This window comes from Lissotriton helveticus, chromosome 7 (genome assembly GCF_964261635.1).
Source record: "Lissotriton helveticus chromosome 7, aLisHel1.1, whole genome shotgun sequence".
Taxonomy (NCBI): domain Eukaryota; kingdom Metazoa; phylum Chordata; class Amphibia; order Caudata; family Salamandridae; genus Lissotriton; species Lissotriton helveticus.
The window spans coordinates 1,692,665,394-1,692,682,034 of NC_136068.1; the positions used below are offsets into that span (position 1 = coordinate 1,692,665,394).

Below are 16,641 nucleotides of genomic sequence, written 5' to 3' on the forward strand. Positions count from 1 at the left end.
GCCATGTCTTGTGGTGCTTCCATTGCTGCCAGAAGAAATTTGTTGTTGAAAGGTTGGAACACTGATGCTGCACAGCGTTCCATGGCGTTACGTTTACCTTTTACTAGTCCTCAGCTTTTTGGGGAAAGCCTTGAAGAGAAGTTACATAAGGTGCTTAAGGAGCGGACGCATTCCTTGTCCTTTCGGCATCAACAACATCATAAGGAATCCTCTTTTTCTAATGTCAGGTCTTTCCAGCAACCTCTCGCCTCCAGCAGAATTCTTTCTGTAACCAGAGGGGTCCGGGGAAGACTTTCTTAAATCAGTTCCAGAAGAAACCTCCTGCCAATGCTGGTCCTGGGAGTCAGCGTTCCTGACTATACCGCCTCCCGGCTTTCCGTCTGGAGTACTGCCAGACGTTGGGGGGAGACTACGCCATTTCCTGGCTGCTTGGCGGGTCTTGACAACGGACCAGTGGGTCCTGAATATCCTGGACCAGGGTAACCGGTTCAAATTCCTGTCTTCACCTCTGCCATTGGGCAGGGTGAGGACGTCTGTGCCGGCAGCTGTATCTCGTCGTCGCGCCCTGTTGGAAGGGATGCAGGCTCTGTTTCGGAAGCCGGCGATTGTTCCAGTCCCCAGGGCGGAATTGGGTCTAAGGGCTTACTCTCGCATTTTCCTCATTCTGAAAGTTACTCTGGGCTTTCGGATTGTGATCAATCTCCGGCCTCTGACTCTCTTCGTCTGGAAGATTCCTTTCAAGATAGAGACTCTACAGCGGGTGATTCCATTGATTCAGGCTGGCTGGGTGGTGACCAGGCTGGATCTTCAGAATGATTATCTTCATGTCTCTGTGGCCCAGGAGTTTCAGCAGTATCTGAGATTTGGCAGTTTTGTGTCCAGCCTTTCGGCCTGCGGTCCTCTCCCCGGGTCTTCACCAAGGTGGTGGCTCCTCTGGTGGCACATCTGCACCTTCTGGGCATCTCAGTGTTTCCCTACCTGGACAACTGGCTTCTACAGGCCCCCTCTGCTCTGGTGATGTCTTGCCATCTGGAACTGAACATTCATATGCTAGAAAGCCATGACTTTCTCCTGAACCTTCCGAACTGTCAGCTTCTTCCAGCCACCCAGCGAACCTTTATCAGAACCGACTTCGATTCTGTGATAAGCTAGGTATTCCTCCCTCCTCCTCGGATCCATTGTCTTCAGTCGCTATTGAGGAGGTTGTTGTATCAGTCTTCGGCAACTCTGCTGCAGTGGTTGGAGGTGCAGGGTCACATGGCTGCGTCAGTATTCTCTATTACTTAGGCCATGTTGCCTATTCGCCCCTTGCTGTGGCACCTTCACCGCTGTGTTCCTTTCCCTGTTCAGGATTTCTCACTGGTTGTTCCTGTTTGCCCGACGGTGGTGTCTGCTCTCCAGTGTTGGCTGGTCCCTGTGAATCTCTCCAAGGGGTATGTGGTTATATCCCGATCCTCCTGTGGTTTTGATACAGGGGTGAATGTATGACATTGTTCTGCATTCTGTCCATCAACTGTTGTTTTTGCATTTTTCACCCCGAGTGAGACGGGTATGCTCAGACGTGAGTCCCGTGCTCTCCATGCCACTGGAATCAAGCTATCCTGGCTGATGAGGGCTGAAAGCCCGAAACCGGTCCTAGGATGCTAGTTTCCAGTCCAGGGAGGACCTGGTTTTGGCATTTCGGGCTGGACTGTTCCCATGGGGCACAGGGTCAAGACTGATTTGCATATGGCTGGGTTCAAACTGGAATGGCTTAGTGAGCAAAAAAAAGATGGATTTAGGCCCAGATCTCTGTACTGGGCCTAAGAGACATTTTTCTGCATTTTGTCCATCAACTGTTGTTTTTGCTTTTTGACAACGGATGCCAGTGCTTCTGGTTGGGGGGGCCACACTGGGTCATTTGACAGTGCAAGCTCATTGGCTGGGCTCGGAGGCCCACAGGTTCTCCAATTGGAGAAAACTATTGGCTGTGTAGAGTGCCCTCAGCTTCTTTCAGGGTCGTCTTCAGGGTTGCAATGTTATGGTGTGCTCTGACAACTCCATTACTGTGGCCTACATCAATCATCAGGGCAGTACTCACAGTCGGTCCTCGAATCTGGTGGTCTGTGTGATAGCCAGTTGGGCAGAACTTCATCTCCTGGCGATTTTGGCTCAACACATCCGGGGCTTAAATAATGTAGTGGCGGATGCTCTGAGCCACACGTTTCCATCCTCCCTGACTTCATGGCTTATCCCCAAAGTGTTTTGGTTACTTTGCCGGAGTTTCTGGACTCCTGTGTTGGATTTTTTACTTCCAGGGACAATGCTCTGCTTCCCGGGTTCCACAACGGGGTGCGTGGAGGGTGAGAGCTCAGATGGTGGCGGTGTTACCTCACTGGCCCAGAAGTTCTTGCTTCCCATTATTGCTCTGCCTGGAATGGGTCCTTCTTGGATCTTGCCCAGCTACCCATCTCCCCTCCTGCCGTCTTCCCCTCTGCTTCTGGTCCCTCTGCCTGGATGTGGGTCCTCCTTGGATCTTGCCCCGCTACCCATCTCCGCTCCTGCCGTCTTCACCCCCGCTTCTAGTCCCTCTCACCTTAGCGGTCTGGTGGTTAAATGGCTGTCTTTAGGTGACAATTATGTCGTTGTTGCCGGCAGACAGCCACAAGGTAGTAATAACATCCCTAATATTATCACGTGTGGACTACCTCAACATTTTATACATAAACATCCAAAAGAAACATCTTAACAGGCTTCAACTTGGGCAGAACGACTCAGCAAGACTCCTGACTGGAACAACTAAATTTGTCTAAATAAAAAAAGGATGAAAACAGCTGCATTGGCTCCCTGTCAAACAGCGGATTCAATTCAAATCCTTGCGCCCAGTTTTCAAGGCCCTCCATGGAAGAAGCCTGGAACACCTAAAGCAATGCTTTAAATGTCAAATAGTAATGGAAGGAGCATCTAATTTACAATAATAAACAATCAAATATTGCAGTCCCCCCAATATTTATCAAAACTGAGCCATTTCAATCGCAATCCTATCTCCGTTTTTCAAAGTCCTTGTCTCATGACAGCAGACAGCAGATTTATGAGGACCGGCTGTCGACGGGTTGTGACTTGAGAAGCGGAATTTCTGATACTGAGATTTGAAGGAATAAATAATTTTGGAAAATGAGACAAGCACTTTGAATCACGGAGATAGGATTGCGATTGAAACGGCTCAGTTTTGATAATTATTGGGGTTAAGAATGCAAAATTGCACGACGAGAATCAGGAGGAATTACTGGTATCTTTAAGGAGTATAATCAATGAGCCCTAATGATGTCCCAAGGTAGGACGAAACACATTGACTGTTCTTGAACCAAGGCTGTTTTTTTAACTAATAGTCAGTATGGATGAATAAAGATTTCATTGGATTTATGAATTGATGATCAGTTTGTTGGAATTTGGACTTCATAAATTCCCTTGCTTTGAACTGTGGAGAAATAATTATGGCGAATAAAGAAACTGAAAAGAAAAAATAAATAAGTACTGCAATATTTGATTGTTTATTATTGTAAATTAGACCCCCCTTCTATTACCATTTGACTTTTGACACGTGATTGGTCTAGACGGTAAGCCATAGGAAGTGGAGCGTCCAAACTGATATGAACATCATTGGACTGTTAAAGAAATATCTCACCAGTGCATACTAAATTTTGACCCTCATCGTTGTTTAGTTATTCAATGCTTTAAATCGTACGCTCCTAGGAGTGCACTAAGATCGTCAGGAGCAAGATTAGTGGTAGTACTCTTCTTTAAAAAAGGAAACTGGGGGGGAAGAGGTTTCACTACTTGCGCCGCTCGGACCTGGAATGAGCAGCTTCCTTTTCACCTTAGGAGCACCACAGAACTGCTAACTTTTAGGAAGGGACTTAAATCCTGGCTTTTTACCTCCTTGGGTTATTTCACACCCTAACAACCGGAAGGCAGTACGCAGAGCCAGGACACCTTTGGGTAACCGTTACGCTTAAGAAATATAAATTACATCATATCCTATCATACCTAGTGGGCATGGGTATTGTTTCTCTGAGGGGCTCATACTTCTGTGGAGGACAAACACTATACACCCTTTGTTTCTAGTTGGGTCTGGATATCTCTTGAAAATTATATGAACTTAGCATCACAAGGCTTGGTGGCGCAGTATTCTTTGTGTCTTCTTCTTAATTTACCCTCTCTATTGTAGCAGGTGTCTCAATCTCTCTCTCTTTTTTTTTCTTTACTTCTCTGCTTCTTCTTCCTCGCTACCCTCTTCTCTCTTTCTTTTTTCCTTTCTCTCTTTTTCCTGATGATTGATTTATCCAAGTGGTACAACTGATTTTCTAGTATGCCTTACTTATTCTTTTTTCCACCATATTGATTGATACGTCGGTGATATATACGACATTGATTATATTTCCCCTGATTTATGCTTATTTATTTATTTATTGTGTAAATCTCTTTTTGGTTGTATTGCCTTTTATGGCATTTTAATTATTTGTACCTCTTCTCTTAAAGTAATAAAGATATTAGAACAAAAAAAAGAAATATAGATTACATAACATAACATGGGTTTGCCGGACCACATTCTTACTGTAATGCAGGCCTCCTGTAGGAGGTTAATGTTAATGTTAATGTTAAGAGACATTTATTAAGCGCGCTGTCACCATAAGTTTCCTGGCGCTGATAGGATCCTGAGATTGGACAGAAGGAATTTAGTGGCAATGGGAGAAGAGCAATGTTTTTAAGGATTTCCTAAAAGAGAGGAGGGAACAAGAAGTCTTAAGTGAAAGTGGAAGAGAGTTCCACAGCTTAGGGGCCAGATGAGAGAAACTGCGACCACCAGATCTGGTAAGTTTGACACGGGGGACAACTAGGAGCTGGAGGTGGGTGGACCTCAGAGTGCGAGAGGTGCAGTAAGGAGTGATCAGGGACTTCAGGAAAGCAGGGGAGGGACCGGTGAGAGCCTTGAAGACCAGGCAGTGGACCTTAAAAGCTATTCTTTCACTGACTGGTAGCCAGTGAAGTTGATATAATAAAGGTTGGGCCGACTGCCATCTGGGGATTTTGAATGCAAGTCTAGCAGCCTGGTTCTGAACAATCTGTAGCCTGGACAGCTGGGATTTGGGAAGGCCATGGTATATCGAATTAGAGAAGTCCAGACGAGACATCACCAAGGCTATTAAGACTTGTAACAAGGCTTCGGGAGTCAGGAGGTGGGCAACTTTCCGTATCCTGTATAGCTGGAACATACAGGAGGATGTTACTGCACTCACCTGGGCCTTGAGAGTGAGCCCAGAGTCAATAATGACCCCGAGGCTCTTTACACAGCCAGCAGGAGAGGGAGGTGTGCCAAGCTCAATGGGCCAGTACTGGGGGCCCCAATAAGGGGCACTTCTCCCAGGAAGGAGAAGCTCAGTCTTGCCCGGGTTGAGCTTTAATTGATTTTGGTTCATCCAATGCTGGATGTGTGTCATGGCCGTCTGAAAGTTGGTAACAGCGTCAGGGGAGGTGAGGGGAAAATAATTTGCAAATCATCCGCGTAATTAAACACGGTGACGTCCCACCTGCCTAAAGAGTGAAGGAGGGGTTGAAGATACAAATTAAAAAGAAGGGGGGACAAGGAAGATCCCTGAGGGACCCCGCAAGATGACGAGACGCTGGTGGCGCTGAAAGGACCCAAACTGACTGCCTGGGATCTCCCCTCTAGAAAAGATTTAACCCAGGACAAAGCAGGCCCACAGACTCCGGCGGACTCGACACGGTGGAGTAAGATGTTATGGTCCACCGTGTCGAATGCCGCCGATATGTCAAGTAGGACTAATGCCTAGGGTAGTCCTCTGTCGGCATTGCTTCTGAGGTTGTCCAACACGGCAAGAATCACAGCCTCTGTAGAATGGGCTGGTCTGAAACCGGCCTGGTTATGTGCCAGGAAGTTGGACTCCTCGATGAATTGCGAGAGGCAAGTAGTGACATGTGCCTCCAAGATTTTAGACAGGAAAGGCAAGAGGGAGATGGGCCGATAGTTAGCGAGGACCGCTGGGTCCGCGCCGGGTTTCTTTAACAGGGGCACCAGTACGGCCTCCTTAAATGACCTGGGGACTATGCCAGAGTTGAGGGAAGAATTAAGTAAGGGAAGGATGCATTGTGGAAGGGTGTGACAGATATCACGGAGCACAGAGGGGGGACAGCAGTCCTTGGGGGAGCCAGATTTCACACGGGTGGACAGCTTGGCAAGGGACTCCGGGTCGAGTGTAGGAAACCGGGACAGGGTAGAGGAAATGACGGGGGGGATACTGCTGTGGCTAGGGGGATGGAATGGGGAATAGAATTTTTAATTGTGGTGATCTTATCGATAAAAAAAGAATTTAAAGCATTGCAAGACTCTGCAGAGGGAGGCAAATTCGGGAGTGTCCTGGCGTCCGATGTTAATTCGCCAAGGACCTTGAAAATCTCTTTGGGTTTGTTGGGGGCTGTTAAAATTCTCTCAGAGATGAAAGCAGACTTGTTTGTGATAATGGCTTTTTTATAGGCTTTCCGTGCGGACACGTACGCCTCCCTGTCGGAGCCGAGATAGTTACGCCTCCATCTACGCTCCAGTTGGCGCAGCTCAAGATGTTGTTGTTTCAGGGCAGAGTTGTACCATTTATGAGATTTATTGGGGCGTGTTCGAGGAAAGCAGGACAAGGGTGCAAATAGGTCGCTAGCCGTCGTGAGCCAATGGGAGATGTTAGCGTCCATGATGTTAACATCTGGGATGTCAATAGTTGGAGGCTGGGTCTCAGCAAGGGAGGAAAGGAAGGCAGATGAATAAAGGGTCTTCCATTTCCGAGCAGTCCCTCCCTCCAAGGAAGGAGGCCTAACCAGACCCTTTACGAGGATGGAAGACTCGATCAATGAATGATCGGACCAGACACAAGGGGAGATAATCGGACAAGAGAGCGACACCCCTTGTGTCCAGATGTGGTCTAGGATATGACCCCCGATATGAGTAGGGGAGGTGACGTGCTGAGTCAGATTAAGGCTAAGGAGCGCCTCAAACAGTTCGATGGCGTGGGGGCCAGCGTCAGCGTGATTGAACCAATAGTTAAAATCTCAGAACATAACAATGCGGGCTGAGGAAGTCATCAAGGCAGAGAGCTGCTCGCAGAGAGCAGCGGGGAACAGGGGCATAGGGGTAGGGGGGCGGTATAGGACAATAAGGGTCAGGGCACCAGCTTCAGTTGCCAGGCTGATGACGAGATTCTCGGCATCAGGGAGACATAGTGAGGAGGACGTGATGAAAGGCAAATCTTTGCGTATGACTGCCGCCACCCCACCGCCACGACGGCCATTAGGCCGATTGGCGTTCAGCATGTAGTAGTTAGGGGGTAGAGCAGCCAGGATGTCAGGGAGGGAAAGATCAGACAGCCAGGTCTCAGTGAGCAGCAGGATATCAGGATTCTCAGCCGTCAACAAAAGAAAGATATCGGCATGATGTTGAGGAAGAGACCGTGTATTAAGATAGAATATACAAATGCAGGTCTCGGGCGGGGTAGGGACAGACACGGATGCCCGGATGAGTCTGGGAGAAGGCAGGTCGGCCGAGATGCCAAGAGACACCAGACGATCCCAAGTTGTGGATGGAAGGGCACAAGAGGGACACTGGAGGCTTCTAAGCGAAGCAGGGGAGTAAGTGATGGAAGGGGCGGCATCTCTGGGCCCTGGGCCCGTCAGGCCGCGGACGGGCGCAGACGGGCTTGCCTTAGGCGCGCCCGCTGCGCCCGTCCGCTGCGCGTACGGAGGAAGCACATGATATATAGGGCCGTTCAGGGCGTGGCCAGATGAGAGTGGGCGTGGCTCGGGGAGCGGCTCGCTGATGACGGCGAGCGAGAGAGGCTGACCCCGCTGCAGCGTCTACCTCGGCTGCGCGGGGGAAAACGAGGCAAGGAAAGGTCCCTGCGAGGGTAGGTAAGTTTGTAATTAAAATGGTAGGACACAAAATTAAACACACAAAGGCTTTAAAAACATCAGGGCTTAGATTAGAGCTCCCGCGGAAGGCAGGGGAGGATCCAGTGGACGAGCTAGTAGTCAGCTCCTACCTTTAACCCAAAAGTGGGCGTGGCCAGATGAGAGTGGGCGTGGCTCGGGGAGCAGCTCGCTGATGACGGCAAGCGAGAGAGGCTGACCCCGCTGCAGCGTCTACCTCGGCTGCGTGGGGGAAAACGAGGCAAGGAAAGGTCCCTGCGAGGGTAGGTAAGTTTGTAATTAAAATGGTAGGACACAAAATTAAACACACAAAGGCTTTAAAAACATCAGGGCTTAGATTAGAGCTCCCGCGGAAGGCAGGGGAGGATCCAGTGGACGAGCTAGTAGTCAGCTCCTACCTTTAACCCCAAAGTGGGCATGGCCAGATGAGAGTGGGCGTGACTCGGGGAGCGGCTCGCTGATGACGGCGAGCGAGAGAGGCTGACCCCGCTGCAGCGTCTACCTCGGCTGCGCGGGGGAAAACGAGGCAAGGAAAGGTCCCTGCGAGGGTAGGTAAGTTTGTAATTAAAATGGTAGGACACAAAATTAAACACACAAAGGCTTTAAAAACATCAGGGCTTAGATTAGAGCTCCCGCGGAAGGCAGGGAAGGATCCAGTGGACGAGCTAGTAGTCAGCTCCTACCTTTAACCCCAAAGTGGGCGTGGCCAGATGAGAGTGGGCGTGGCTCGGGGAGCGGCTCGCTGATGACGGCGAGCGAGAGAGGCTGACCCCGCTGCAGCGTCTACCTCGGCTGCGCGGGGGAAAACGAGGCAAGGAAAGGTCCCTGCGAGGGTAGGTAAGTTTGTAATTAAAATGGTAGGACACAAAATTAAACACACAAAGGCTTTAAAAACATCAGGGCTTAGATTAGAGCTCCCGCGGAAGGCAGGGGAGGATCCAGTGGACGAGCTAGTAGTCAGCTCCTACCTTTAACCCCAAAGTGGGCGTGGCCAGATGAGAGTGGGCGTGGCTCGGGGAGCGGCTTGCTGATGACGGCGAGCGAGAGAGGCTGACCCCGCTGCAGCGTCTACCTCGGCTGCGCGGGGGAAAACGAGGCAAGGAAAGGTCCCTGCGAGGGTAGGTAAGTTTGTAATTAAAATGGTAGGACACAAAATTAAACACACAAAGGCTTTAAAAACATCAGGGCTTAGATTAGAGCTCCCGCGGAAGGCAGGGGAGGATCCAGTGGACGAGCTAGTAGTCAGCTCCTACCTTTAACCCCAAAGTGGGCGTGGCCAGATGAGAGTGGGCGTGGCTCGGGGAGCGGCTCGCTGATGACGGCGAGCGAGAGAGGCTGACCCCGCTGCAGCGTCTACCTCGGCTGCGCGGGGGAAAACGAGGCAAGGAAAGGTCCCTGCGAGGGTAGGTAAGTTTGTAATTAAAATGGTAGGACACAAAATTAAACACACAAAGGCTTTAAAAACATCAGGGCTTAGATTAGAGCTCCCGCGGAAGGCAGGGGAGGATCCATTGTCCTCTTGTTCTAAGCATTGGGCTTCTTTCACATCTTGGTGTTATGGGCTTGGTCTGTCACCTGTCTCCAGTCCTGTTTATGATGTTCTACAGTTCTTTTTGGACGGGTTCCACAAGCAGTATGCTTTGTCTACTCTGAGGAGCCAATGGGCTGCTATTCGTGCTTTCTGTTATCCGTGGTCCTTGCCTACTTCCAAAGGGCTGTTAGTCTCTGTTTTTTTTCCGGAGTTTGTCTCTCTCTTCCCCTGTTGTTCGTCCTTCTATGCCGCCCTGGGATCTTTCCCTGGTCCTGCGGGGACATCACACCTCTCCTTTTGAGGCTTTGGAGTCGGTTGACCTTAAGTTCTTGTCCTTAAAAGTTGCCTTTCTGTTTGCCATTACTTTGGCTCATAGGTTGGGTGAACTTACTGCTTTGGGTTGTACACCTCTTTTTTTGCTTTTTATGGAGGACGCTGTGGTCATCTGTTTGGATACTGGTTTTCTGCCTAATGTGCATTCTCGCTTTCATACTTCACAGGAATTGATCTTGCCTTCCTTCTTGACTTCCTTCTTTCCTACTCCCTCTTCTACTGCTGAACAATTGTTGCATTCCCTGGATGTTAGGCGTGCTTTGTCTGTTTATGTGGACAGGTCTGCTGCTTTTCATAATTCTGACAGTCTGTTTGATGTGCTTGGTATGTCAGGAAGTGCTTTCTGCTGGCTATGCTTTTATAGCCCCTGGCTGGAGGGTTGGTGGAGCCTTAAAACGTTTCCTGTTTTGTTTCCTGTCAGTTGAGATTACCTCATTAGTAATGACTCGGTCGAGGATGAGTAGGACTAAGAATAATGAGGATTACCAATAGTAATCAGGATAATCTAGAGCAAGATTGGAAAAGTGCTTACTGATGGTACTGAATAGTAGGACTTGAAAGAGACCTGGAAGTCAGTGATATACTCCAAAGACTTGCTGACATATTTTTTTTAATATTCAACCTGATGGCTGCCCTGGAACAGAACAAAGAACGTCATGCCCTTCATTACCCTGGTGTCTAGTGTTCGCAACCTTTAAATCATGGTCAGAGTAGACAAGCAGCTTGTACCAGTGGCGGCTGGTGAAATGTCAAAGTGATGAGGCGTGAAAACTGGTCCTGAGATTCAGCAAGCAGCAAAGTTTGGAAGCCTGACAAACATAAGGGTGCTTGACGTAGATATAGGGTTAACCATTTTCCAAGTTAAGCTAAGACCTTAAGAGACCTTCAGTGTTTATTAATCTTTATTTATTGTTGAAATTACTCATATTATGATAAAAACAATCCTTGAAATCTTGCGCATAAAATAAACACTCGCCTGTTAACAATGTCATCTTTGAAGAAACGTATCACCAGTGAATGAGTCTAAACATCCGCCATAAAGCGCTTAATGGAAAATGTGAACATTGATATCCACATGTAAAAAGTAAACATTATTTGAGCTTACTTTTTGTACTGCTTGACACAATGACACATAATTCACAAATAGTAAAATGGGCTTTGTCCAAAGAAAGCAGTACTGCAGCAACAAGAGCCAAAGGAAAGGAAGAATACATCATTGCAAAGCCGGATGCATTCTAGTAATTAGTAGGCAGAGAGTAAAGCCGGATGCTTTCTAGTAATTAGTAGGCAGATAACTCATTGCTAACTAAATAGAAAGTACAAGCCAAATATCACATGCAGGTTTCAGATTCAGAAACTGTTATTCGCTTACTTTTTCTGTACTTTGAAATATGTGCCAGACAACTCCACAGCAGGGAGAACTGCACAAGGTGCCTGCACACTTGCTTCGTTCAGGACTAAGTTGGTGACACACACCTAACTCTTCCCTTATCTGCTCCCATACGCACAGTGCGGTCAGGTGGAGGCGCAAAGACAATGTGTTGAGGCATGACAGGTTACACACATAACCAATCACAATCCGACTTCAAAATCGAGTGGCAAAGTGATTGGTTGTGTTTTTAGTTACAGCTTCCGCCCGGCACAAACATAGGCTTTGGAGGGGATTGATGCTTGAGCTAATCCCCACCAATCCCAGTACTGCTTTCGTGTCAGGCTTGGCTGGGCGGTCAATGCAGCGCTCCCTCACATTACAGTGGGACTAGACCTCTGTCCCCATGGCTCTCTGGCAAAGCATGCATTCGAAGCGCAAATGTACGCATGTTGTGATAGATCTGAAGTGTTGTGACAGGAACTCTTATCTTTGCCACAGTAGAGTCATTTCAGCACAGTATGTTTACATATATAGATAATTTAATATTGTGTTAGATCCAAATATGAAGATCATGCGTGTTCATAGTTTATTCATTATGATAATACTTATCAACTATGTAGGATCATAAATCGAGAAGATAGATTGTTAATTATTTTTACTGAGTATTTGCAGCTGTATACATGTACTATAATAGCTCAGAGTTGTAAATAATAACTGTTCCTAGATGACGTAGTTTATATTTAATCACGGATAAACGGTTTTTCTAAATAAATAACCATTTGTGAAGTGAATCTGGGGATAAGATGGAATGAGTAGGGTAACAGTGGGCTTGGAAGAAAGCAGGGAGAGCTTTACATGCTCCACTGTGCCATGGGAGGGGGTTAGGCAGGGGCTAGTGACTTAGGCTGGGCTGCATTCGCTGTCTGTGCCTAAAGTGATTTTAACGACCATTGGGTCTTGTGTTCCTTTATGCAGGAAGTGTGGTGCCATTTATGATCAGGTACGGATATAATCCACCTGGGGATATCACTTAGCTGTGTTTAGGGCCAGAGAGAGAGAGAGAGGAGGCTGTAATTAGATATGCTGAGATGAAGTGTTGTTTGTCAGCAGGTTATTGCTTTCGAATTTCAGCTGAACCGACTCTAAGGCCCAGGTTTACTAACGCTATAATGCAGGGTTTGTGTCTCTAAAGTGACTCGAGCTGACTCAAAGTGTTGAATTCTCATTTACTTTCCAGCCCAAACGTAGCTTTGAATGGAAAGTAGCCCTAAAGTAATGGAAAGTAGTACTGTATGCTACTTTGTTCTGTTTTGCATCAACCATCGGTGGTACAAGAGTATTCCTGTGCAGCCACCCATGGAGTTTGATGCAAATCCCTATCTACTAACATGGTACACAGGGATTTGCTTAAAATAATATACCTCCTCGAGGCAGGCATAAACTTGGAGAAAAGCTTTGTTGTCTTTCCCAAACCTTTGCAATATTGGTCATATTCTGCACTGTGCAGCACACATACAAACTCGGAAAAGTATGAAACTATTTCTGGGCATACTATTTTGTACTGGAACAGCAATGGCTAATGGACCTACACCATGAGAATTTTCTCCCATGGTGTGGGTGTACATTTTTTTTTTGCTATCCGACACCACAGAATACTATTGGCCGTGACTGGAGACCCAAAATAGGCTGAGGTTAGATGGCTTCTCTCCGATGACCCGTACTCCCATGGGCCGTCATAGGTTCACATCAATAAAGTACATTTTACTCCGGTGGCATAAACCTGAGGGTCCGCCTCACTCAAAATTGAGTGGGCTGACCGAGAGTTTGGAGGACATTGTACTCCTCACCTGAAAACTCTAAATCATAGTTATTTAGTGATACGTTAAAATATTTTGGTTTTATTTTATCAGCTCCTGTTCATTCATCTGACTGCAGAAGCATCTTAAAAAAGTTTAAATGATTTTCTGACTTTGGAGCAAAAATCTTATTCTAATGATCCGAGTATTTTGGGGGGGGCTGTTGTTCCTCAGGGGATGAAAAGGGATGTAACATGTATAACTAAAGACAAAAAACAAGGAAGATGCAAATGGCCTTATTTTTTGTAACAGAAGTAGTAAAGCTGTGACAAAAATGGAAGGGTGCAAAAGGTTTTGGCACCCCAATGTTATGTTATGTTATGTTATGTTATGTTATCTGGAATTTGTAGAGCGCACGGCTACTCCAAAGAGTGTCCCGGCGCTAGGAAGAGACCACCATAACAACTAACAAACAAATACCCCGAATCACAGAGCTGCTGTTTTCTGCTTGTGAGGCCAACCAAACATCACACTTGCTGGGGGTGCCTTGGCCAAGAAGCATCTATGTCTGCCATAGAGGAGCAGGAATGGGCTTTGGCATTGACTATATGTTCTATGAATTCCTTTCTGTCTACAACTATTTGGTAATTAAATTATGCTCTGTCCTCTGTTGGGTTTCATGCTTACAGGCGGATCTCTGCTTCCTAGTACAGAGGGAACTGATTATCACTATACAAATAGAGAACCTGTATCTACAGAACGAGCTGCATTGCTGACCCTGCGTGGAGGAACACATCAAACACCAGCTGTAACAACATCCACTGACCAGCATAAACGCTCAGACCACCTCTCAACGGGAGAACCAACCTCCCCAGTGCCCACTGGTAATATTAGGAACTTGAGTCTTCTGTGTGTATCAGTGATTTAAGAAATGTTTGTTGCTTTGCCTACATTTAGACTCTAGTAATAAGCTGCACATGTATTCCTTTTCATAAGCTAACATGGTTATGATGACAAAAAATAACTGACAGAATCTCTATATATGTGTGTGTGATATATGCATGTATGTATTTCTCCTGGTTTTGACGTGTTGCCCCCGAGCGGCTAGATCAGCGGTGGTGCTTAGCGTTCAGTGTTATGCTGCCCGCTGACTTTAAATTCCAAAAGAACAGCCTCCTTACGAGTAAGAACGCCACAGCACTGCGATATAGTTGATATCTGAATTGGATTAATTCCTTTGCACAGAAGAGCAGCATCAACGCATTTCAATGCCCTCCGGCATCTTGGTCGCGATGCTGACTGGTTTAGCTAAACATCTTTTTAACATGTACTGTAGAAGAGGTGAACACTAGTTGCATTAAAAAGCTACAACTTTTTGTAATGGATAGTTCCACATTGGTATTATGGCTCAGAACAGCTAACTACAAATTGATAACCAAGTCAAGCCATTTGCACATTATCTTACATCATATTCATTGCATTTGAGTGCTCTGACACCTGCCATCTCACATATATTGCATACTTGTCTGACTACTACAAGCCATAGAACTGTGGTCACCATCTTGTAGCAGATAATTCCAAAACTGTATTATGCCACAGATCATTTTGACACAACTTAAACACCAGTTGAATGATTTGTACATCTTTCCAATTCTTATTCACAACTTTTGAGTATTCTGATACATGTTACTCTCATATATGTCGCATATTGTGCAGAAGACACACCGACTTCTAAAAGCCATGGTGCTATGGTCGTCATCTTAAAATGGTGTACAATCAATTTGTAGATCCCCTAGAAGGGTATTTACTTAGAATGTGTTATGTCACCATATTCTAGGACTAATTCTGCCCTAGTGTGCATACTAAGTACCAACAGTCGTCGTCTCACATATTAACATCAATATATTCATGTTTCTTCATAATGTATCCCTTGCCTGAAAATAAATCAAAATTCTAAATAATGACCATTAACCAAACCAACAAAGTTGCTGCAACTCTCTGTTCTTTGAGGTGTGACAGGAGAAGCAAAGTTGTCTCTGTGGCTGCCGTCAAAAGGCCTTCTATGCTGTAACCAATTCAAGCATGCATTCCTGTAAAAAACATATATATATACACACAAATTACTTATTAAAAACTATTCTAACGGAATAAACCATGGGTTAGAGCTCCACATACAATTTTCATTCATTTTAAGCCATGGTGTCTCTTTGCAATCTGTTTTTAAAATGTATAACGATTCTAGTCTTCTAAGCCCTTTTCCTGTATCTCCCCCTCTGGGTTTAGGTTTTTTCAGTAGGCAATCAATCACTTTGTATGCAAGTCATCTCCTTTCTGAAAGTGTTGTGCTGCTGGATATGTGCTATCTTCATCCTTTATTTGGAACCCAAAGGAGATAGGTCTATGAAAACGTGGTTAAGGCTACACCCTTATTAATGCATACATGAAAATTGCCTCAACCACTCTTACTTGAACGAGAAAACGTTTTCAGGTTAGAAAAATATTTATTACATCCCAAACAGGCATGCTTATTCAATGCCAATTATTTTTAAATTTTAGAAATATATTTTAACATCAGTAGACAGAAATAAGGACTGTACATTCAATTTATATACAAATGGTTTGATACACATAGAAACAGAACAGTGTCAAAATAATATTTAAACATCCAACATCCTACAAAAAAATTAATACATAACAGAAAACAAATATCACATACATATAGAATCAATGAATGAAAAAAATCAAAAGAATGGGGAATAGAGAACAACTGAATGACTCAAAATTGATAATGTCTGTACTGGCCAAGCCTAATATTGTTTATTGATAATGCTCTATTCCACCAAAGCTGCCGACGCGTTTCAAGATCAGGACAAGTGTCCCTGGGCTCTCATCAGGGCTTTTATTCTTTGTGTCAGGCTCTTTTTCTAGGAAGGAGAAGGCTTGTGGGACTTGTAGTCAGGAGAAAGGGGGGACCAAGGGAATCAATCGTTTTCAATGGGCAGACAATTCAATCTTGTATGTGCCGCCAAACGGCGAGATGGCTTGTAAAATATGACCATCCGTGTGTTTTCCTTGTGAAGGCTTTGTTATTCGTAAATTGAAAATGGTCCAAACACTTGTGTTCCTTCTCCAAAAGTTTCTCCTGACTACAAGTCCCACAAGCGAAGCTTCTCCTTTCTAGAAAAAGAGCCTGACACAAAGAATAAAAGCACTGATGAAAGCCCAGGGACACTTGTCCTGGTCTCGAAACGCGTCGGCAGCTTTGGTGGAATAGAGCATTATCAATAAACAATATTAGACTTGGCCAGTACAGACATTATCAATTTTGAGTCATTCAGTTGTTCTCTATTCCCCATTCTTTTGATTTTTTTCATTCATTGATTCTATATGTATGTGATATTTGTTTTCTGTTATGAATTAATTTTTTTGTAGGATGTTGGATGTTTAAATATTATTTTGGCACTGTTCTGTTTCTATGTGTATCAAACCATTTGTATAGAATGTACAGTCCTTATTTCTGTCTATTGATGTTAAAATATATTTCTAAAATTTAAAAATAATTGGCATTGAATAAGCATGCCTGGTTGGGATGTAATAAATACCCTGAAAACTTTTTCTCGTTCAAGTAGGAGTGGTTGAGG

The 16,641-nt window shown here is 45.6% G+C and overlaps 1 protein-coding gene across 1 annotated transcript in view; it reads left to right on the forward strand.

Moving 5' to 3' along the window:
* Positions 1 to 16,641, forward strand: part of LOC144770670 (uncharacterized) — a 275,828-nt gene that overhangs the window by 114,882 nt on the left and 144,305 nt on the right. Inside the window, exon 3 of the mRNA XM_078655384.1 lies at positions 13,690 to 13,884. Coding sequence (XP_078511510.1) covers positions 13,690 to 13,884 — 195 coding nt within the window. The remainder of the gene's footprint in view (positions 1 to 13,689; positions 13,885 to 16,641) is intronic.